Source organism: Mugil cephalus, chromosome 11, assembly GCF_022458985.1.
Source record: "Mugil cephalus isolate CIBA_MC_2020 chromosome 11, CIBA_Mcephalus_1.1, whole genome shotgun sequence".
NCBI lineage: Eukaryota > Metazoa > Chordata > Actinopteri > Mugiliformes > Mugilidae > Mugil > Mugil cephalus.
Genome location: NC_061780.1, coordinates 9,350,222 through 9,374,403, shown reverse-complemented (window position 1 = coordinate 9,374,403; position 24,182 = coordinate 9,350,222). Strand labels below are relative to the sequence as shown.

The window sequence follows — 24,182 nt, the reverse complement described above, 5'->3', positions numbered from 1 at the left end:
CTCATTTCTACCATGAGCACTGGTTGCTAAATGAAATGACATTTGCATAGGACACAGTATGTTAAAGAGAGGTGACATTTTTTATTCAACAGTTCCGTGTTCCACCAAGATAATTTAGTCCTTTGGGCCGAATGCTGTACAGTACATTCATTTCCAAAATATTTTTCGGAAGACCAACCTGCTTACTTGACGACAGTCGTACAGGGAGATGTCCAAGAGCATTCATATTGTTCCTCTGGTCATTTCATGATTAGCTAAGCCTGAAATTGATCAGGGGTCAGTATTTGAGAGGAATGTTTGCAACAAATATGCAAACAGATAGACTGAGGGTAAAGAAATCAATCAAAGCATGAGCCAATATGTTGGCATTTTTAAGGCATTGATATTCACAGACAGCTTCCCTTCATTTAAAGCACTTCACTGAGTGACTGAGTGTAAGTACACAGTATGAATCAACACAACTGTCTACTCGTAGAATGACATTTATCAACTTTAAATATCAATTTCCTTACAGTGTAACTTTTTTTTATTGTTTTTATTGTATTTTTTTTCCACTTTGCCCCAACGGTCCAACTCAAAGTAAACCAGTGGCAGTTTGTTTTCAGACTGTGTTGCTCTGGCCTGAAAGCACTGACATTTTAATTTAAGGTGCAACTCAACAAGGCCATTATAAACACATCAATATGATGCAAAAAGATGTGGGAGATGTGGAACACAGTGCAACAAGTAAGAAAACATATCAGTAAAAGAAAAAGGATAGAAATCTTGCGACTGTAAATAAATAAAAAACGTTCTCATTGAGAACTATAGTGGACACACTGGAGACGCTGATTTTTATAAACAATAACGGCTGCACCTCACTGGTTAAAACTGGCTTCATTCATTCATCTCATTGGTAATCCGAAGAGATGAGTGGCTTAGTTGTAAGTGAGGCTTGTAAAATAAGCAGAAACAACCTTCCAGATAATTCAGAGCTAGTTATCTTGTGTTTCTGCACCATCACATATATAAAGTAAATCTTAGCCGTTTATGAACACAGTCATCACACATTTTGGGATCAGCTACCTCACTATGAAATGTTCATTTATAGCTGGGACAGTCCAAGTCCATCTCATTAGAATGGGGCCGCTTCCTCTTGCACGATTTATTTTGAGACCAGAACACTGTGTTTTTTTTTTTTTGCTTTTTTTTTTTATTACAGTCCGTGTGTTCTCTCCAGTCTTAGTATCTTTCCAGAAAAGCACACAACGCATCATGTACGTGTGTGCAAACATCTGGCAGATGGTAGCAGATGCGGGATTCATTCACCTCTTTGCACAACTTTCACTCATTCTGACTGGTTTCCTTGGCAACAGAGGGTGGGCCAGGGCTGCTGGATGCACTGGTACGAGTCGTGATACCCTTCCAACCAAACAGAGCTTCCTGCCGGACAAAGAAGAAAAGGTTAACTGGTCCTATGCTGAAAACAGAAAAATCTGCTTTGTTATTATTATTATTGGTATTATTATATGGTGTCATTGCCATATAAAAGGAAATAACAGCAGCTGACCTGCACAGTCCCCAAAGAGAGGGTCCAGCCTCCAGGTGAGTCTCCTCCGTGGGGCTTCGACGCCGTGGAGGTGCCGGCACTCGAGGCCTGAGCTGAGGCCGTAGGCGCAGCTCCTTCTGCGGCTGGTGGTAAAGCTGGTGGGGTTTGTGTGGACGAAGTGAGGGCAGTCTGTGTATTCTGAGGTGGTGCTGCAACCGTTTCCTCCTCGATGGGTGTATCTTGGGAGCCACCCAGAACAGAGGAAGAGTTCGAAAGAGGTGGAACGGACCCGGAGACGAAGCTGGGCGCGGGGCTGCACTCCCCTGAGGTGCTGGTGGGAGTGTGAGTGTGAGTGGCTTTCTTCCTTCGCAGCGTGTCGATCCAGCTGGAGCTGTGTCTGGAAGCAAATGAAGCCAGGGCCAGAGAGGAGAGCCTCATGTTTTTCCCTGAAGTGATCAGCTCTCCAAAGCCCTCCTGGTGGGCGAAGGCATATCCCGACCTCCTGGAACCGCTGCGAGCGCCCAGACGGCCCTCTGACACACCGCCGACACCACGCCAGGCGCCTCCAATGCTCCGACCTAGAGGTTTGCGTCTCTTTTGCCTCACCAGCTGAGTGTAACGTACCTGAAAAGGAGAGTAAGGGGGTGTTATTTCTACATCCACTAGCATGTAATTGTTAGTCACTTATAGTAATTATATGTTTTGCTTTAAATACTTTTAAATTATTATATTTATTTTTCATTTACTAATCTCTTAATTGCTCTTTTGCTTTTCTGTGATCCTCACTGATTGTAGCCTTTAGTAAGCCCTGCATATGTTTCACTCCAACAACTGATCACACTGCCTTTCTAAACTCCGAACATTTTGTACTTTACAGCTCAACCTTTATCCCCGCATAAGAGAAGGACTGCAGAGCAGCTACATAAAAATGAAAAACGGAACACCAGCTTCGCAGCGGCTTCGGTTGGATGCTCAGCTAGCTTAAAATAAAAAGGGGCCAACAAAGCCACGTACTCGACCTTTATTCATCAACTGAAAGCAGCTTGTGTCATTAGGGTGCACTGATTGAGTCAATATTTGCTGGGTAGTTGGAGTTCACGAGGCCTGCACCCACTTGCCATCCCACGCTCAGAAGTATCGGTTTTACGTGCGTGGTTAATCATTGCTGTGGCACATTTCAGGCTGACATACGAGGAAAACACAGACATGTCGCAACCAAGAAGATGGACTCATCACAACGGGAAACGTCCGTGCATTTTCTCACCGTGTCTGAGAGCTGAGGTTTGAGGTCCAGCTTGAGGAAGCGGAATGCCAAAACTGGAACTATGCATATTGCTGTAGCCAGTGCAATAGTCAACCACACGACCGGCTGCAATAATGTGCTCTGGGCACTACCTGCACTCACAAACACAAATACAGACACAGACATTCAGATTTTAATATTTCATATTTTACCAGATTTGTTGAAAACTACAAGTTTCCCTCCATCAACCAATTGTTTAAACCCATATGTGTCCAGAACCATGTAGAAAACCTATTGAAGACTTTCAAGTGGATCAATAAAAGTATTTGTCACAGTGAAGTTGACTTTTGATCCTTTGGATGTAAAATCATCCCCTTCATCATTTCTGCCTAGACATCTGTGGAGTATTTTAGAATACAATCTTTTGGGTGATAGCGAAAACATGTTTTGTGCGGTCATTGTCCTTTGACCTGCCTTTTGAGGCGAACAGGTGGTCTAGGGAAGCTTAGTTTGGAACTGATTGTGCCATAATTACTTCAACAGACTCTTATTCTGGTCAGACGTGATTCCAGCCAGGCCGGCCTATTTACAGGTTGGCTACAATGCCTTTTTTTTTCTAAGATGATATTTTAAAATGTAAATAATTCATCCCCTCAATTTTCTGAGATCCTGCTTCCACATTGACTTACTGCCCACTTCCTTTTTTGTGAAGCCGTAGTGACCGTGAACTTTGACACTGGAAAAACAAATTCTGATTCTAATTCTGGCCACAGCAAAGGAATGGGCACATTTGAGAAATCATGCAGTGTATGTAAATTGAGTGCAACGTGTTATTATTTCTTAACTCAGACCATGACGGTGTTTACAGTGTTTATTTTGACGTACGCTTGTGCGCGTATTAAAGTGGAATAAAGAGAAACCAGGGGACCAACCTACAAAGTGGAACTGATTGGGAAAGATCCTGAAGAGAGTCTGACTGTGCAGAGCAAACATGATGGTGAAATAGGAGCCCAGAGAGCCCCACACAAACACATGGTTGATAACAGTCCAGAAGCCTGTGTCAAGAGCGATCTGCAAAATCACACAGACATGGTGCACAGTTGAGTACGGTAGTTAAGCAGGGAAACATATTGCACTTTAATGTAGGAGAGTTAACACAACCCTTGACCCACCCACCTGTACACTGACCACAATAACCAGGGATGTTGCTGTGGTGACCGCGAAGGTCTGGTAGTCGGCCAGGGGCACTCCGGTGCTCTGAGTGGCGTCGGACAGGACGGCGTAGGGGACAAAAAACAGCACCACTGATGTGTAGATGCCCTGGGCGATGCAGATGAAGAACTCTCTCTTGTTGAAGAGGAGGTTGAGCTGCCCGGGCTCGTACAGCTTGGGATACTCCAGACTCCTCTGGTCAGGAACATCCTGCCATAAGAGAGGAAGTGAGAGGCTGCGCAAACTAAAATAAGACTAGAACGTCTGCAGCTAAGCCAGTGGTTTCTTGGGTTTGTGGCAAAATGCAAACATCAGCATAATAACGTACGTGTTACATCGACTAAACGGACACTGACGTCCTTCTGACGTTTAACAACGTGTCCCGTTGTAGACACTCTAGTTAGCATTTTAATTTAATTAATAAATGTTGTCATGGATGGATGTCGACAAAATCACACAGGATTCTCATCTGTGAACCGTACATATCTGTACAAAAAGGAATATGATACAGTTTGAGCTCAGTATAAAGTAATTAAGTGAAAAGACCTGGTCAAATATCCCCATGGCCAGCACAGGGAGGGAGGTATAGACAATGTTGTAGAGTGTGATGAAGTATTGATCATATACTGTCTGCAAGAGAGAGAGGCGACAGACACACATGCATGCGGTTAAAATCGGGTGACTGTGATTCTTGATGATGTGTATTCTAGTTAACCGCTCTCTGACCTGCGCGGAGAAGCCGCAGAAGAAGCCGAACCAGAAGTGCACCATGGTGAAGGCAAAGTTCTTGTAGAAGAAATAGCAGAGGAAACGACACATGCGCAAGTAGGACCAGCGCCCGTGGACCAGGAGGAGGCGCTGCAGGAAGCGGAACTGGGAGAAGGAGTAGTCGCTAGCCAGCACAGCCTGGATCCCCTCCTGACCCGAAATACCGACTCCAATATGAGCACCTGGAGGAGAGGAGAGGAGAGGAGAGGAGAGGAGAGGAGAGGAGAGGAGAGGAGAGGAGAGGAGAGGAGAGGACATCAGCAGGCTGTTGCTGATACGACTGGACTTTTATTTTAGGCTGCATTCTTCTGCTTTTGATACAACTTAAACCATTTACCATGCAAGAAAGAGAACTTGTTTTATTTAAGTCGTACAGATGAAAATGTGTCATGTTCAAACTTTGTTCTCTTCCTGAACGGTTTGTATAGGCTAATTAAAATCCATATCAATCATTTATCATTTTATCAAAACTCAGTACTAAGACGATAAGAACGGTGTATCTGTAGGAGGATAAGAGCTACCCAGAAAATGTTCTCACAACCTGGAAACTCCAGATACTTCTTTGTAACAGCTTGTAAATGATCCATAAAACAATAACAATGGATTTCTCACCAATTCATTAATCTATTTATCTCAATCGCCTGAGTATCTTTGCCGCGTTTAAAGTAACACCTACGGAATGAATGCCACAGGCGAGAACAAAAGGTAACAGACATCACAGGATGTGAACCAACCCCACCCATCGCCGCTGCACTGATTGCATTTCTGCTTCGTACTTGCATAAATTCATTTCAACAAACCTGCACATATACAGTAAACGCAGACGTGATGTACAGCCGCAGACAGACATGCAACGCCATGCAATAATTACAAACCACTGAATGTTACAAGCGACACAGAGCCCCGAGTTCTAGGTTCAAGAAGAGTTCGACACTGTCTGACAGGTGTTATTTTATATCACACTGTTCCGTTTCTAGTGATTTTAGGAACTGGAGTGAACATATTTGTAAATTTACACCAGAATTATAACTTAGAAGTGGTTATCTTCGCTACTCTGCAGACCATATGAGGACATAAGGCCCACTGCAACACACATTTCCACACAGCCTCCGTCATTACTAGTAAAACCGTGAGGATAAACAACTTCGAGAACTTCTGCTTAGAATTTCCATTGCTTAAAGGTAGGCTTGGCACGCACACAGCTAAAGCCAACTTCTCTCTTTCCTTCCCGTCTCAACAATAACACTCCATTGTGTCATCCGTCATGCATCCGTCCATCCCACGCGCACGGCTCACTTTTGATCATGCTGACGTCGTTGGCGCCGTCTCCGATCGCCAGAGTCACCGCCTTCTTGTGTTTCTTGATGAGCTCCACCACCTGAGCCTTTTGCAGCGGCGTGACTCTGCAGCAGATCACTGCTTTGCACGCGCACGCCGTCGACAGAAACTCTCGCTCCATGTCCGCTTCAAGTGCATGGGCCTGAGGAAGTGGAGAGAAGGTTATTAACGAGGAATGTTTTGCTGATGCAGATGATGGTACTTCTGTAAAACAGCAGTTTTACTTTTCATGACCCTTACTGGTTTTTGTGTATGTGCGTTTGTATGGTATGAGAGTTCAAAGGGCATGCCGTTCATACCAGACTGTGACCGTTGATTACGAGGGCAAACTCTCCAGAGATGTTGTCCAAGAGGTTAGAGGGAGGAGAGGGTGTGGGGCACTGTATTTGTTTCCCTTCTCCCCCTGCTCCTCCTACTCCTCCTCCTCCTCCTCCTCCTCCTCCTGCTGCTGCTGCTGATGTGGCTGCTGATGTGGCTGTACCATCTCCTTCTTGTCCTTCCTTGAAGCCATTACCCATGAAACACGCCTCCCCCATCTCTTCCATCCCTTCCTCCTTCCCTCCATCTCTGGTTTGTGACAGCTCAATCATCTTTTCCCTCGCCCTCCTGGTGAAAGAGACACAAACGAACGCCACGTCAGAGCGGCCGAGGGGATAAGCTGGAAGATTTGAGAGCGAGAGGGATCCTCAAGAAGGACTTCAGGAGCAGATGAGAGAAAAAAAAATTTAAACCTGAAAGACATCATCAATATGAAATGTGCAGAGGTTAGATATTTCAGATCTATGCTATCCTCATCTGTGGTCCTGGTTTCATCAACATGCCTAGTCTTTCTGACCTGTACTTATCCACGCCTACCTGAATGCATCATTCTCCCACCTGCCTATGGTGCCTCCTGTCTTTGATCATTATAGCAGCTAACTCACCTGTGATAGTACATCAGTTATGTCTTGTACTTATATTAGCTTCTACATGTATGCTTTGGTCAAATGTAAGCGTGTAAGACATGCTCTCTTTTTCTGTCTCTACCCGGATGGCGTCAATCAGATTGGATCACGGTTTTGCTCAAGTTTTCTTCATGTTAAAAGTGTTTTTCCTTTCCACCGTCACCTTTGTTCAGTCTGGGGTTCAGTTTGTATTGTTACTGACACTAGATAAGTAACATTTACCTGAACTGAGTAACAGTTTAAACAGTCGACTCAACTGGAGTAGTCAAAACACAAGCTCAGCACTGGACATTGTTGAGTGATTCTCTCACAGTACCAGTCTCACACCTACTCACTCCACCCATGCGTGCACTTCCTAGTTTTTTTCTGCCACCCCCCGTTTTATGCGATTTGAAATCACAGAACTGAGAAACAGAGACCAGGAGACAGAAAGACGGACAAGCATCCGTCCATCCGTATCAGCAGACTGACCTGAGCTCCTGCCGTACGCTCTGAACGGTGTGTCCGCTGATGATGAACACCTCCGTCATATCATCCGTCAGCATCTTACAGGAATAACCTATGTTGACGGCCGTTTCTGTGTGAGAGAGAAGAGGGGACAGATGGAGAGGAGCGTCTCAGTCACAAACAACGAAACAAAGAGAGCTGCAGTCAGATACATAGCTCCTTTGTCTTGGTTGGTTCTATTACGAAGTGACTGTCGACACAGTTTTAGAAAATTGAAAAAATGAAGGTGTCACACAAAGAATGTCCTACATAGATTTTTTTTTTTCCTCCACACTTGCGTGAATTCAATTAGCTAATTTTACTTGGCACCACACTGGCTGCACCATGCGCTGATCTACTAAATCTTCCAGACACGAATCTGCTGGCACGCAGACCGAGCACATCTCTGTAGTTTTCAAACACTGCGGTAATGCTGACCGACTGTGGTCCTTTGAGGACAACCACTAGTTTTGACCACCTGGTGTTTGCACATTGTCATTTTGTGTTGCAAAATTGATATTGCTGATGTTTTGGAGGATACTTTATCATATCTGGGGTACTATCTATAAGCTTTATTCAGTAATTTCAACCTACTTCCAGCGCCAGGCCAGCACAAGGGAGTGGGGTTCTTGGGGTAGGTTTGTCAACCATGTAAGCGTGGCAGAGTGCAACAGAGCTGCACAGCTTTATATCCACATGGAACAGCAACCAGACAGGGCCAGACAGCTGCAGCGACGTTAAAGGGTTTAATGTAGTCTGTAAGCACCTTGCCACAAACATGTGGGTCTTAATTTATTGTAACTTCCTCTTGCTTCTTGCTTTATATACTTATGGCCAAACTAAGCTCTAAAAGCTCATGTGAAAGTGTGTGCATCTCACCCTGCTTGTCTCCAGTAAGAACCCAGATCTTGATGTTGGCCAGAGAGAGGACAGCGATGGTCTCTGGGACGCCTTCCTGCAGCTTGTCCTCTATAGCCGTGGCACCCAGGAGCTAGCCACACGGACCACAGAGAGACCCACACTTACACACAACTCTAGTAATCACACTGGCGGGGAATTTTAAGGAAAGCTGCAAAGCAATTTCTGTATCATGACTATTATGACTTTTGAATGATGCCGATACCACCAGCCTCAGAAAAGTTATAAACTTTAAGTATCTGTCTCTGAAAAATGTAAAAATAAAACACAGGAATTTCCCCGGTGCAATTAGAGTTTGTAATAGCCCCAAGTTCCCCTTTTTGTAGCATTTTCACTTTGCTTGGTAAAGCAGCACAAAAAGGTCACAGAAAGGAAACAACAGTCAAACTGGCAACGCTGAAAATTCCAGACAGACATAATCTTTGAGTGCCTGCACGCTTTCAAACTAAGACACTAACCATCATGTCTTGCTCTATCTGCTCATAAGCTGCTGCTAGCCTGTCCTCCCTGCAGTCGGTGGCCTTGTCAGCGAAGCGGTGGCTCTCCGACCAGGCCTCCCACTCGTCCTCTGACAGGTCCCTGTAGGCCAGGGCCAGAGTCCTCAACCCATCTGCTGCGTACTCCTAGAGCCAAGATACACAAACAAACACAAACATACCGTAAATGGTACGTGCATGTCGACGCAAGGATGGCGAAACATGACACGACGTCCTAAGTTGATATTTAACTAACATTGGATCTAAACTTGCTAAAAAATGCTATTACCGGAGAAAGAAGGTAAAAAGTTACAACTCTTAAAAGCTGTCTTAGTGCATGTGGACACTAGGTGGCAGTGCAACTCCATGCACATGTAGAAAGGTTTTTGGAGGGCCAGTATTGTTGACTTACATTGAGGTGGTCTGAGGTGATACTCATCAGTTCCTGGTTACAAGGGTGGAGTCTCTCCAACAGCACAGTGTCAGCTCCTTTACAGTAAAGTCGGATCCTGCCCTCTGGGCTACGAACTGAAAGTAAAAATCAAATGTAACAAAGGTTTTAAAACGTCCAGAGGCAGAAACGACGTGTCACACAGGCTTCTGCCTTCTGATATATGAGTGTGTGCTCAGAGCCTGGCAGTGTTAGTGCTCTCCTGCCACACTAAAACAGAAGCTCGGCCAAGAGTAATTTATAACCAGCAGTTGATTTTTCCGCAACTTACAAGAAGATAAATCACTGGAAAGTTTGTAATGTAAGCCTGACTACAGGCTAATCTTGACCTGAATCAACATTTAAGTGCATATTTATGATTTAAGGCTGCAGAGAAGAAACATAACTGCACAAAAATCCCATATTTCAAAAAGATCTGCTTCCTGTGAGCAGTTGAGATAGTTAAGTAAGCATGCGCGCAGCTATTTTTACTTACATTAGGTTAAGAAAATATTTTATTTACCCCACAGTGGGGAAATTTGCAATTTTATTTTGATAGGAAACAGGTCAGTAGCTATACTCAGTGCACCCTCTTTACCCTGTGTTGTGTTTTCTGCTGCAATGAGCTGTTAAATGAGGCTGTATTACGACTGATTAGTTGATTTCATTGTGTAAAAGAAAAAAAATGTACACATTTTATAAAAGCAAACTGAAAATGTTCAAAAAAAGGGAAGATGTGTTCGCACCTATAACAGACATCCTCTTGCGTATGTTGTTGAAGTCCAGAATGGCGAGCAGTGAGTAGGTGACAGTTCGTCCCATCTCTGTGGTGGTGATCGTTCCGGGGGTTCGGGAGCGAAACACAAAGCCGAAGTTCCGAGCAGCTTTCACTAGGGCACCCTCGTCCGGAGACTGAGCCTTATAGACCAGCTCTCCTGAGCAGACAGTGAAAACAACAACAACAACAATAAATAGCAGTGGCCAGCGGCTGTGTGATAGATGGCTGCCACACAGCCTCACAGTTTTTTCTCCTTCTCCTCTAACTCACCTTCGCTCTTCTCCTCGCTCATGACGGTGTGGCAGAGGGACAGCAGGCGGAAAAACTCGTGGGTGTGTAAGTCTCCCACTTTTACTGATTCCAGCAGCTTTTCGTCATAGAAACAGAAATCCGGGTCGGCCAGGGGGTTGAAGGGAGTGAAGTCCAGCTTCTGAAGATAAAGAGAGGTGCACTAAACCATAAACTAGCAGTACATAATACTATACGTGTGTATGAATACATGTGATGGGCATTTTATTTAAAATAAATAATAAAAAAATGAAGCAAACCTACCTTTGGAACAGTTACCAACGGATCTGTTATTTCACCTGAGAGTAACAAAAACACCAGATGTGTAAGAAGTGATGTTACTGTGTTTTTCTTACACGGTATATTTACATTGTGTGTGCACGTACCATAAGTCTGTCCATTGATGGAGCACTTGTTGAAGCTCATGATATTTTGAGTGAGAGTTCCTGTCTTATCGCTGAAGATGTATTCAACCTAAACATAACAATATACAAATGTATGCAGATTTTTATCAAACGCACACGAAGTTAGACCCAGGAAACATAAAAAAAGTAAACAGCGTTGAAAGGTGGAGGCCCACCTGACCCAGCTCCTCGTTCAGAGTGGTGGTCCTGGCCTCAGCTGCTGTGTTACACTGGGAGCAGAACATATGCTGGTCCCAGTTGATGAAGTAACTGTGACCCAGCCTGATCACCTCCACACTGATGCAGCAGCAGGTAAGCAACGAAATGAGACACAAAAACATCGGTGTGAGTTTATGACAGTTACAGTGCCACCGAAACAAATAGGAGGCCACAGACGATATTGTTCCCATTAGTTTTGGTTGGTATCTATGATCCAGTAACCACGCACCGAGCCACATGCATTAGCCACAGATTACTGAATGCAACACATAAAGGTTCTGAAGAAATGCAAGAAATGAAAACAATAGATCAGAAATGATCAATCAAGGGAAACTGTATTTAGGGCATCATGTGCAGCTATTTTCCTCATCTGGGTGGTTGGTCTCTCTTCAGAATAATATACAAATATCTTAATATAGTGAATAACAAAGTTCATTTTTTCTTTGTGACCTCTTCATATTGTGTCTAATGTGTATGTAGACAGGAGGTTGTATTATGTGCATTTCTTGATTATTTTCTTTGTTCTTAAGCTACAAACTTGAGAAGGGCCCATAGCTTATTTTAAGCAAATCCAGATTGTATCCAATGTACAAAGTCTGGACAGAAAAGTCAGATCTCAAGGGGAAGTGATTTAAAGTATGATTTCAGCCAGATTTCTACATATCTTTCTCAGACATGATGCTCTGGCTGCTTGCACACAATGTCAATCAAATCCAGGGTAATGGATGCGTTTAGTGGACAATGAGTGTTATAGACGATAACATACAACGCAACAGCCGGTTAGCAGATGCTAAAGTAAATATTCTTCTGGTACTTTGGGTGAAGGTTTTTGCACAGGCAAAGCTGGAAGGAATCCACCAGAACAAGACTATTTAACGTATCTATGTGGTTCCTGATGCCTAGTGATGCAGCAACTGCAGCTAGCTCCATTCTGATCACTAATAACAGACAATCTGGACCTGTCCTAATGATCTGATCTTAGAAACAAACCTAATCTGTTGGACTTTTGTCTGTGATATAGATCATTTTACCTGACATATAGAGAGATAGGCACCACGGTGTTAAGAATGATGACGTAGGACCAAAAAGACAGGAAGGCTGAGAACAAGAAGTTGTCCACAGGAGGGTCCCAAGGCAGGTAGCTCTGAAACAGGGACCCCACTTCTCTCTCCCACACTGCGTTACCCACAGCCAGGATGATCCCCATGCACACCAGGAAGCCAAAGATCTGAAAGAGATGCACAGGTGGACACTATAAACCCAACTGGGGTGTTAAAGTCTATAATCGAATCAAATGAAACTTTGTTTAAATATATATAGTACCTAAAAAAATCCAACCCAAAGTGCTTCACCCCAGGGGTCCCAGCCCCTTGACCATAGGGGTACCACCACAAAGATCACCCCGACCCAGGTGGAGGGGCGGTCCCCACACCTGAGTGCGCGCCATCCAATCACCAGTAAGATGTGGTAAGAAATTAAAATAAATAAAATAAATTATGCATGTATATAGCTACATATAAATGCTTTATCCAGTAAATGAACACTTGAATATTAAAATAATCAAAAACAGTGGAACAAAAACAATAAAATAAGCCACGTAAAACACTCATAACATAAATAAAAATCAAAAGTGATAAAATGGAATTAATAAGAATTAAAATCATGTAAAAGCCTGATTAAATGGATGAGTCCTGAGCCTCTTTTTAAAAGTATCACCAGTCTCTGCGGCCCTGAGGTTTTCCAGCAGGCTGTTCCACCGTCTGGGCCATAATAACTGAATGGTGCCTCCCCGTGTGTTTTAGATCTAACTTGTGGTATTGTTAAAAGGCTGGTGCCGGGGGGACCTCAGGGTTTCATACGGTAAAAGTAAGTCAGACAAATAAGAAGATATAAGAAGACCGTCAAGACATTTAAAAACTACTAAAAGAAGCTTAAAATCGATCCTGAAACGCACGGGGAGCCAATGCAGCAATTTTAAAACTGGTGTAATGTGTTTCCACTCTCAGGTCCTCGTCAGCACTCATGCGGCTGAATTTTGTAATAGTTGTAAATAGGAAATTGTCTTTTTGGGAAGACCAGAGAGCAGAGCATTACAATAATCCAGGCGACAGGAGATAAAAGCATCAGCACCTCTGTGTAAACAGTCTATCATTTAGAGCCCAAACTCAAATAGTTTACGCCATTAAAACAAATACAGTATATCAAAATTAAACTGAAGCCACTGACATCATCTCCTGAAATAGCTTCGAGACATGAAAGTGAGAGGTACGGGCTGTCCTACCCAGAGGACCAGAGTGTTCATCAGGCGATCGATGCTCGTACGCTTAAATTTGGTGCGGCCGCTGTTCTGCATTAGCTTGGTGTCTGGGCCTGGGACGGAAACGGGACAGGACCAACTTGTTACACACATCACGTACGTCAGTGCATACAGTAAATTCACACGAAAATATATGCGAGGGGCACACACCTGCAAATATGACAAGGCCGTAGCAGGCCTCAGTGTTGCGGAGGACACATCCTCTGAGCAGCATGTTCTGGTTGGTCAGGGTGTATTTCTTGTCCCTCCAGTAAAGAGTCCCACAAAAACGATCCAGCTTGTTGTTAGGGGGCTCGCACACCACCTCGCCTACACACAAAGAACGATACGGATGCAAAACACAAACACACAAATGTAAAGTAGATCCTAAATCACAGCTGTTGAAAACTTCACATTAATGTATATATTATATATATATATATATATATTTCCAGTAGCAGCGAGAGCTAGAGATGGATTGATAATCCTCACAACACACATCTTTTGTAAGCTGATATGAGGCAAAGTGTGGGCTGACATGCTGCAACAATGCATTTTCCTGAGCAGGTGAGGGCTGTGTGGGCGTGCTGACACGAAGCTCTTTCGCTGTGCATGCTGGTGGGTGGGTGATGATGTGCTGTCATTCAGTGGCAGCAGAGGAGGGCAGAAACTGTACGTGTAAGAGTGTGTTCTCTATTGTTAATGTGCAAAGGTGTGAAAGAGGAAAGCGTCTGATTTAAGCACGCTGGAAAACATTAAACTTTGCCTCGTCGAACAGGATAAATCAGAGGTGAAAGTTGAGTCAAATCTCACCATCGAAGGAAGCCAAGTTGTTTGGGTCTCCAAGTTCACATGTCACGGAGACAGACTGACGAACCTTCATATTGGTCTCTCTGCAAGATAATACAACACACAGAGAGTCAGACGTAGTGTCCCGTTGCTTCTGCAGACTGCGAGGTACCGTGAGTAGAAGCTGAAGTGTTTTCTGACCCGTCCAGCTCGGCTGTCTCAATGTAACAGAGCCCGTGAGGTTCACTGCTGGACAACAGGAGCAGGTCAGCCTGAAAACAGATACAGCGGCTGAGGTTAGCATCTGCATCTGACGACATAGGAGCAAAACTGGAAAAGCACTGATGGCACAGTTATGACAGTTCACATCTATTACAGCCGCAAATAAGGACAAGAGTAATCGCTTCTGGAAACTAGTTGGTGATTAGCAACAGCATTCTCTAATGAGGCACATTCTGTATGGAAATCCGTTTGGCTTTATCATGTTTGGTCTACTATCCAGTATAAAAAGCTATTGTAATCAAATAGAGGGCTAAAAAATGATTTGCAGAGTGTAGTCTGAAGTGATGCAGTTTGGTAGATATATCAGTGTCAATAACAGCAAGCCCTAATGGACTACTGATCACCGTGTAGTTTCGTGTCGTGTCTTGATGCACACTTACTGCCACAAACTGGTTGTTTTCCAGTTTAATGATATCACCCACACGAACATTCATCCACTTTTCACTCTGAACCCTGCAGCGGGGAATTGAGGAGAAACAGTGGAGGTCGGTGGCGTGAACTTGGTGTGACTTAACAAACGTAGCAAATGAAACCCAAGTGACACTTAATCAGGACATTTTTAGGAAATAACGACTTACGAGCCACGAATGAGGACCTGAGACTGACGATTGTTCACTTGGTTGTCGCTCTTGTGACGAAACTGAGGGTGACAGACATCGAGGTGAGCTTTGATTTAGCAGAAGTCACGTGGGAGTGTCTGCTAGAAATGATTAGTCTTCGCGCGTGCGAGTGTGTCATGTGCGAAATCCCACTCACATAGTCGTCTGTGGCATCCTTTACTGCAGTGATGCTCAGCACCAGGGCTAAAGGCACGATGGTAGTGAACCAGGACAGGGAGGAGATCTGAGGTATCAACTACACACAGGCAGACAGAGGGTTAGGTTGCCGCATTATTCTGAACAGAAACACTACGGCACTGTGTGACACAAAGATGCTTCACATACTGTACATCTGGCCCCAAGCCACAGAGTTGATCTGTACTGGACCAAACCACGTGGTTAGGGGCTGGTAACGCAGTTCTCAGCAGCCGCAAACTCACAATACACACTTGCTAATGTACATAAGGTTTGTTGGTTCACAATCTGATGTTTTTCATCATAGTTAAAATCAACTGATGTTCAGCAGGTCTGTTAATACCAAGCTCACCATCTTCATTTCAGACATTCGTATGCTAGTGTTTGCTAACATGCTAGCATGAATGTAAGTTTATGTTTGATTCGTCCAGTGCCTTTTTTTCAGTAATTTCATCAGGGCCCAGAGTTACCCAACTAGTAAAAATCACAACATTTTCAATTGTGAAGTTAGACTTGTTTTTGTTGTCTTACCAAATAAATCTTAAAGCAATTACTTGGCCTTGTTTCACATTTTATATTTCCCAGTTTTAATTATTTCTGATGATCACTTTAACAATCACAGATGCATCTTGGTCCTTGAGTGATTTACAATCAATTGCATACAAGGACATTTTTTTTTTATCTCTCCGTCTTACCTGCAGTATGAGCAGGAAAAGGAAATAGGTGTTGGCTACTTCTTGGAACTGCTCAAACAGGTTGACAGGCAGAAAGGTGACGACGTTGTACTTGGATGTCATAATGCAGTTACTCTGGACAACGAACATGGAAGAAAATGCAAAATAAAGTCTACCTGCATGAGAGTTTCAAAGATTGTATGTCCATATTATGAAACATGTGCAAGAGAAAGCAGCAGACGGCCTCACCGCATACTGAAACTTTTCGTTGTACTCTCTGTCATTGGCTCTGACCCTCCTCTCCTCCTCTGCAGAAAAACATTAAAATTGAGTCATGTCATAACAAAAATATACGCATTAAAGCATTAAATAAATTGCACCCATGTGAAGAAAATGGTAAATTTAAAAAAATATATATCACTAGTATTTTCAGGAGACCAGGGGACAGAAAGGGAGTGAAGACAAACTGTGTTCACTGATCTATAAATTGGAATATTCTAGGCCATGTTTGAGCCTTAATAAGCCCTTAATGAAAGGATGTGGAATCTGGGTCGGACACAAGCAAACGAGTACATGTGCATCTGTGTGAGTCACCTCACGCACTGGGTCACATCTATATACAGAGAGAAACACAGTCTCAGTCAAACTTCTTCTTCTTTTGTTAAAGCTTTTGTACGTCTCCCCTCCTGACCCTGCACTCTCTTCTCTTGCTGTTTTTAGGTTTCTTTTCATGCTGATGCAAAGTAGATTGGGAGTTCCCCTCCTCCTCCGCCAGCCCGTCCCCTCTAATATTGATGAGGCTGCTTTTTAACTGGCCTGCGTTGCACAGGGCTGTACACTTTTCACATGCGCGCACACACACACACGCGCACACACACAGATATAACTTTCAAGGCCAGAGCACGCCTTATGCAGAGATACTGTAGCTCTTTTGGCTGACGACTGAAAGGCAGCGAGCCCACATAGGAAGGGACATCAGACGCCAAGACCAGACTACATCACACACTCATAAACAAAGAGACTGTGGTTTCCTGTGTTTCTGCAGCACACTAAAGCCCTATCGCTGTGTACAGCTCATAACCTACATCTTTGTCCCTGCCATGTTCAGCTTCAACAAACAAACACAGGCCACAAAAAAAAGACCCATTAGAGCTCCGCTGTGTTGTCAGGTTTTATGGCAGATTTTATGCATCGGATGAGCTCTGGCCGGCTGGAGTCCAGCTCTGTTGTTGTTGTCATGGTGGAATCAGTCGGTTTAATAACACACATTAATTTCTTTTTTTTTTTAAATTTATATATTTTTTTATCTTTGTGTAGCAATACCGCACATGTGTTTATTATACATCGATCAGCCACAACATAATGACCACTGACAGGAGAGGCAACTAACAGCGATCATCTCGTGACAATTCAACGTTCTGCTGGGAAACCTTTGGACATGGCTTTCATGTAGATGTCACTTAGACGTGTACCACCCACCCACACCAGACCAGGCCGCCCCACCCCACAGCAATGACATTCATTGATGGCAGCAGCCATCCCCGGAAGGATGCAGCCTGACCCCTACACACACAAAAACAGTTTAACCCATAGGACCCAAGGCCCCCACTAACAACATCCTTTTACCAGAAACCACTGGGTGCCTCCTCTGATGAGTGCACAACTGTTTTGGAGGTATTGTGCAGACCTACACATTATTAGGCAGGTGGTCATAATGTTATGCTTGATGCTTGATAAGTGTATATAATCAGTGTAAATGAATCGGGCCTGTGGGCAGATTTATATCTCTCTCTGACTAAATCTTAGATAAAGGGTTTCCCGGCATATATCAACATAATGTTCTGTAACAGCAATAACAAGCTACAGCCTGACTGATTTCAGAAGACAATTCTTGTTTTAAAAGTACGTCCCTATTGCGCATACTGTAGCTGAGTGTGCTGTAGCTGAGTAAGTTATAAATGTACTATTAGACAAAGTGCTTTTGGTAATCAACTCCCCTGCGTGTGAAGTGAAAGGGCAGGGCATTTTACAGCTGTCAGATTTTTGGGTGTGTACAAAATCACAACAGCTGTCGGGTGGATGTCATTCGATAGGCTCCCTCTCTTAAACTGATAGCGTAACAATATCACATTTGACATTGTGTAGGCGCATTCCCTCCCACCTCTTTCATTTTCCCCCTGGCATTTCTCCAGTCCACCTGAAGGTCACTGTGATCTTTTCTGGGGCAATTGTCCACCAGAGAGATGTGTGGGACATGCAGCGCCAAGGCTGCATTAACCCTCTGCAAATGGGGCAAGATGCTTGTGCCAGGTAAGCAACGAGGCTTCCAAGCATCTACTGTCAGGAGCAGAGCCTGTCTGCCCAGTGCAACTCAGCCTGAATGCATGAGCATCTTTAGAAAACTGCCCAGTAAGTGTTTAATGTGTCTAACAACTTGAAGGGCATTAAAAGCCCTGACGCAGACTACATGCTATACAGCAAGTGTATATAAATCTATAAAGCTCCATTACCAAGAAACATTTGGTTAAAGGCTTAGTTTTAGACATGCACATGCACACATAGAGGTGAATATAAATATTGATTAAAACTAAAATACCTAATGTAGTACATAATACACATCCAAGTCAAGAAAGTGCTCATTTTGTTTTAGCCACCCTCCTGTCTCTTTAACTCTCTCCCACTCATGGCCGGACATGTGAGGGCACAAGCCACTGCTCTGAATCTCCTTATGTCTCCAAGAGCGACACACTCTCACAGCAGAGTTACTGCAGACTGGAGTCATAACAATAATGACGACAGCGCACAGTCAATCTGAGTTAGGGGAAACACAAATGTCCTTGCCAGAACTAAACCTAAGTCAGGATCAGATCAGACTCGGTGGTCATCTCTCACAGCGGCTGATCTAATTAGATGAAAAGGGGATAGCAGAATTGTCTGCAGTCATGCTCGCGCATCCGCTGATCTAATTTGCTAGAAAACGACGACACTGACACAGTCACGGGCTGATGGACTGGAGGTCAAATGAAGGTGCACATCCAGCGTGATTTGTGATAGTTCAGTGAAGGAATAAGGATACAGACAAAGCAGTGCAGTTGAGGCTGGCGCCTGGAAGATTGATCAGTGTCTCAGGCTTTAGAGACAAGGACATCAACCAATTAAAATTCGGATTCAGATACACTGCGTTTGTTTACACATGCAAACTCCAACTCATCAGGAAAATTGTTCAAACTGAGCAACTATTTTGGCTCACGTACGACGTATTAACTGACACACGGTGAACAAGGACAAACACATGAGCTAAAACCTAATAGATTAATAATAGATTAATAAGCCCAATATGCTGTGATTACAGGCACAATGTGTTACAGTATAAAATAGTCAATAAGGTCTGTTATGGAGACATGAAATATGATGAGGGGCGCAGTGCACACACACATAAACAACCAAATACTATATGGGGTGAGTGAGGCGAAGACGGAATGAAACTTGGACTCAGCTGGGATGAAGATGAGAGATGATATTTATTTAAAAACACATATGCAGTTTGTACAGTCAGCAGCCTCGGGGTGATGATCCGTCAAGAAACTGCAGCTTTAACTGACGCACAAACTCATACCTGTCCGCTTCTTGCTCGATTTTCCTCCACCACCAGATGCTTTTTTTTTCTTTCTGTGCAGGGGGAGAACGACTGGAAACCATTTCTCCGGGATTTCTTTCGGCACTGTCATCTTTAAATCTCTTTAGGTGACCGTGTGAAATTTCTTTTGGATGTGCGCTGGTTCCGGGGACAGGTGACGCCACTTCTGACCGTCACATCTCCGCAAGGACGCGGGGATGAAGCTCCGGTCTCAACTTCAGTCAAGTTGGATTAATGGGACCGTCCCATCCCTGCTTCACTGTTGCGTCCTCTCTCCCCTCACAAAACACACGCACGTTTGGTTCGTCCCTGCCTCTGTCCCTTTCTCTCCCTCCTTCAGCAAAAAAATCTGGACTATTTTTTAACCAATAAGCTAAATTCAACTCAAAATCCTTCAAATTTATATGTCTTCTTAAAAAATATATGTATTTTCCTTTAAGATACACTGCAATATTGCAAAGCGTCCGTGTTGCTCAAATCCACATCAGCACTGTTTTACCGATTCTGCAGCCTCATCATTCAATCCAAGCTGCATCACAGTTTTAAGTCTCATCCACTACACAAACACTGCCCGGTGGAGGCATTACGTAACCTCGCAGACTATGATTTTGGATGGCGTTACCATGGCAACCGCCTCTGCAGGGATCCCACAGCGGAGCGAGTCTCGGACATAAACAGTCTGTGGTGGCGGGATGAGGAAACTGGGCGCCATTTTGGATCTGGCTAAGCCGATAGGACTGCGGTGAGACCCTGGAGGTTGGAGCGACGGTGACTCGTGCGCTGGTCCGGCTTCCTGCGCGTTTAGCACGAGAAGGTGCGCCGCAGTGGGCGGGGCCGACACAGGTGCCCGAGCACGTGCTGCGCGGGGAGTCTCGTGCCGATACATCAACGGCGTCCTAACACACACGTTTAGTAGTGAGCATTCCCCTCATCTTCCACTGAGCACGTATTATTCTTATAACGAGCATAAAAACGTAAAATAAAACAAAACTAAGGTGAGATTTCTGAATACGGGCGACTACAATTCATTTTTAAAACATATCACCATTTAAAGGTGCTATTTATCCAATTATTGTTTGCAAATCATTATAAAAGTCTGAGGTGTAATTGGGTACATAACCTAGTTAGTAGGCTGATGAAACTAATCTGCATGTGACATTCAAGTAAAATGACCGTTGCTGCTTCACAATAGTCTCATATTCATGAATATGCATGCATCCGGAGATCATATGGATAAAATCTGACTAAATGTCGTCCTCGCTTGAGGCTTCATGTAAGGTTGACACTCCAGTAGCATTTAGGTCCATGCGTGTTTACATTTTGAGTAAACTATGACTGTGTGGCATTTGAAAGAAATTTTATTTTGAGCATGAGCTGTCTTTCACTTGTCAAAACAGTAGCCATATATAGCAGAGAATAACAATCTTTTTAGTAGGCACTGGCGATGACACTGCTCGACTGACAACGTCTACAATGTGATAAAAGGATGCTACTGGCATATTGTTGACCTGTGCACCATAAAGATGTGATTACATTCGTGCTTGTGCTCAGCAGGTTCTTATTGCATCCCTGAACAACTTAAGACTTGACAATCACATTAGAGTCCTTCCTCCATACATCCTGTGCACGTTTACGCTTAGTTAAACAAAACCTCAGACATTTGACAACACAAGATAAAAAGAGCCTTGTGAGTTTTACTGCATACGAATCACCCATGTTTACCCTTGTGTTTTACAGTCACCAAGCCACCGTGACCATTAACACTAGACTAGTTCAAATGCACAGTTGATGAATGTGTTTAACAAGGGGCTGACCTGGAGGAGGCCTCTTTCTGAACATCTCCACTCTGCTGCCGTCCTTCTGCTATGGCCCATGGGACTGTCTGCTGATGGATAGAAGAGGAGGGGAAGGACACAGGAGTAGCCTAATTGAGAAAATGGCAAATAAAAGTCATTATCGAATCATTACAGAACTGGGGAAGGAAGATGTGGTGTGAAAGTTACATAAATAATGACACAAAGAGTTGAAAGTTTCGTTTTAGCTGTGCACAGCATTTAGTGTCCTGCCTTCTTCTTTGATTGTGAAAAAAAAAAACATGTCTGTCCACTGACAAAGTGAAAATCAGCCAGGCATTAAAACCACAGCACAACGCAGCCCTCGCACACACACACCAGACCATCTCTGGTCTGTTAGAGGTGTAATGAGGAAATGACATTCAGCAGAGAGCTGCATCTGTCTCTGTGGCACATTGTGTCTGGGGACTAGTGGCTTGGGCCAGATCCACTGTCAGTCTCCTCCTATAATGGATGGGAATGAGTAATGGAGCAGCTTTCTTTCTTTTTTTGCATGCACAGCACATCTAATGAACTTCTCTTCTCTTCTCTTCTCTTCTCTTCTCTTCTCTTCTCTTCTCTTCTCTTCTCTTTATGCTGACCTGTCAGTGTCATACACCTCACTGCTGGTATTCACTGTGTTTTACCTCAGCTAAGTACGGAAGCTGAAAGGCAGCGGGATGACAGATGAAGCTGCAGAGGTGAGCCGTTCTACGTCTCTGTCTGGGGTTTGTAGTGCACACTACGAGACGCAAACAATATGGCAGACAGGGGTTCAATACTGAGAGCATCCAATCAATATTCTGGAGAAAGAGCTCCTTTCTCCATGTGAGGTCAACGGATCAGCTTTCACTTTCCAGCATCCAGCTTCTTTTTTTTTTTTTTTTTTTTTTTGCATCACGTTCTGTTCTATATTGCGCCTATTTATCCATCAAATAGATACCAGAAGGTGCAAACTCATGTTCTCTCACCTCTCTGCTCTCATCAGTCTTCCAGCTGTCACATCCCTCTCTCTCTAAAGCTCTCCATCTCCTGTGAACCCTTACAGACCCTCAGCACCCTTGTAAAAAAAAATCAAAAAAGCTGGCGGCCAGGAGAGTGAGAAACACCAGGGACATGCTGTATATCTGAGCACCTTTCTTGGCCTCTGGGCCGAATTCCTTTCATCCCTCTCACTGGAGTCTGGCTAATGTTTTAGAGGATTTGGAGCGGAACAAATCCCTAATCTAATGTGTTGCTTTGAACTGCAAGGTGCAACAGCACGTCACACCTTAAACATAACAAAACGTGGACTGTAGTCAACAAAAAACTCATGTTGAGTCATGAGTCAGCACGAGTACTCACTGGCGACAATTTCTTTCAAAAGCTAAAATCGGATATAGAGAAGAATGACAGGATCGCGACTGTGTGAGGACGTCTTTTTATTTTATTTATCATTCTAATTGGGTTCAGCCTGGCTCTTAAAGGGTTGTTAATATCACATATTTTTTGTATATCTGCACAACCTACTGCCAGAGAGATGACTATAATATAGGCTTCTCTAGTTATTTCCAAATGGGAGAAAAGAGAACCCAATAATAAAACATTAAGTCACAGAATAATTGGTGTAAACTGACTATTTACTTCTGGAAGATAAATGAAGTGACTAAATTCCTCTCTGTCTTTTGTAGAGGATGTGTGGTGTAACCCGTATACGTAGGAAACTATATCTAATCCAAATTTTATCCTCTCAACACGAACCCACAAAATCATACTATTACCATTAATACCACACAAATCAATAAAGTAAAACCTCAAAAGACCAGAATAATCAGCAGTCCGAATTCAAGGGATGCGTTTTGTGTAGCTATTAAATTACTTTTTTTCTTTTTTCTTTGTTTCTATGCTACGACTACTACAAATACAGTTCTGTGTTATGTATAAACTGCAGGATTACGGTCACTGTGGTAACTTTCATGAGGAAGTACATAAATACATAAGCAAAAGTTGAAGAGTTCAAGACAGTTGCGCTGTAATGTGTAAGTGTAATTGGCCTGATTAATTAAACTAGGCTCGTGTGTTCTTTCACTAATTTATAATTGTATTAATGTCCACCGTCTGGTTTGCTCAACTTACTGTATGCTCTACACACATGATCTATCTTAAAACAATGACTTCTAAACTCACTTCAGCATTCAAAGTGAGCTCCTCTGATATACCACATAAATACATCTGCATCCAGATGAAAATGAGCCACACACTGTCGGTTAAACCGGTATTATAGACCTCCTCTTTTCTTATCAGCCATAAACATCTCTACAGTAGTATGACTAACTTTCACTTAGACTTTGGTGAATCTTATGACTAATATCAGACATTGCTTTAGGTTACAAATCCCCCAAAAGGGACCGCATGTAGCTTACTGTACGGGCTGAGCAGCTTTAAAAAGTACAGCACATTGGCGCAGTAATAAGAGCTGAATACTTCACAATGAAAACCGAGACGCGGGTCAATATTTCCAGCTGATAAAGCAGACAACCACCGCTACAACAGCTCAGCACACGCATCCTACCTTATTAAGTTGGCGTTATAAATATGTTTCTGGTAGAGGCGCCCTGGTTGTTCCTGTCGCCGAGGTCATGATGAGGTTCCGGGGTTTGAATTCGGACTTGACGCCGGACAGTGATGATTTAAGGCCACTGAGGTGGGAGGGTGAGGCAGTTTACCGGGGACGCGCCACATACACCGTGTGGAGGTGAGGGAGGGATGGGCTTCGGTTTAAAGGGGGGATGAGGAAGAGGAGGGGTTGCACCTCCATCACCTTCTCCACCTCCAGCTATTTGAACTTCCTGCACTCAGGGGGCACA

General features: G+C 43.7%; 1 protein-coding gene across 1 annotated transcript; it reads right to left on the bottom strand.

Annotated features, from left to right (window-relative positions):
* Positions 1 to 61: 61 nt before the first annotated feature.
* Positions 62 to 24,099, bottom strand: atp8b2 (ATPase phospholipid transporting 8B2). Its single transcript, XM_047598032.1, has 30 exons — positions 23,888 to 24,099; positions 21,319 to 21,428; positions 16,117 to 16,175; positions 15,889 to 16,002; positions 15,156 to 15,254; positions 14,978 to 15,039; positions 14,780 to 14,852; positions 14,319 to 14,389; positions 14,142 to 14,221; positions 13,500 to 13,658; positions 13,314 to 13,402; positions 12,064 to 12,260; positions 10,990 to 11,110; positions 10,796 to 10,883; positions 10,674 to 10,708; positions 10,392 to 10,551; positions 10,090 to 10,278; positions 9,326 to 9,441; positions 8,896 to 9,060; positions 8,399 to 8,510; positions 7,505 to 7,610; positions 6,389 to 6,695; positions 6,048 to 6,231; positions 4,710 to 4,933; positions 4,530 to 4,613; positions 3,948 to 4,193; positions 3,704 to 3,842; positions 2,793 to 2,923; positions 1,550 to 2,152; positions 62 to 1,422 (listed from the first exon to the last, which is right to left on the bottom strand). The coding sequence occupies exons 2-30, from the start codon at positions 21,341 to 21,343 to the stop codon at positions 1,324 to 1,326; spliced, it is 4,137 nt and encodes a 1,378-aa protein (XP_047453988.1). The 5' UTR covers positions 21,344 to 21,428; positions 23,888 to 24,099; the 3' UTR covers positions 62 to 1,323.
* Between the last annotated feature and the right edge of the window lie 83 nt (positions 24,100 to 24,182).

Bases quoted from the DNA above. Each gene is read 5' to 3' on its own strand.
- atp8b2 (XM_047598032.1), bottom strand. From the start codon at position 21,343: ATGTTCAGAAAGAGGCCTCCTCCAG. The intron at 10,884-10,989 runs GTGGGCCTCCAC...TGTTATGTTTAG, and splicing joins TGAACGAGGAGCTGGGTCAG to GTTGAATACATCTTCAGCGA. The intron at 6,696-7,504 runs GTCAGTCTGCTG...CTCTTTCACCAG, and splicing joins AGCGTACGGCAGGAGCTCAG to GAGGGCGAGGGAAAAGATGA.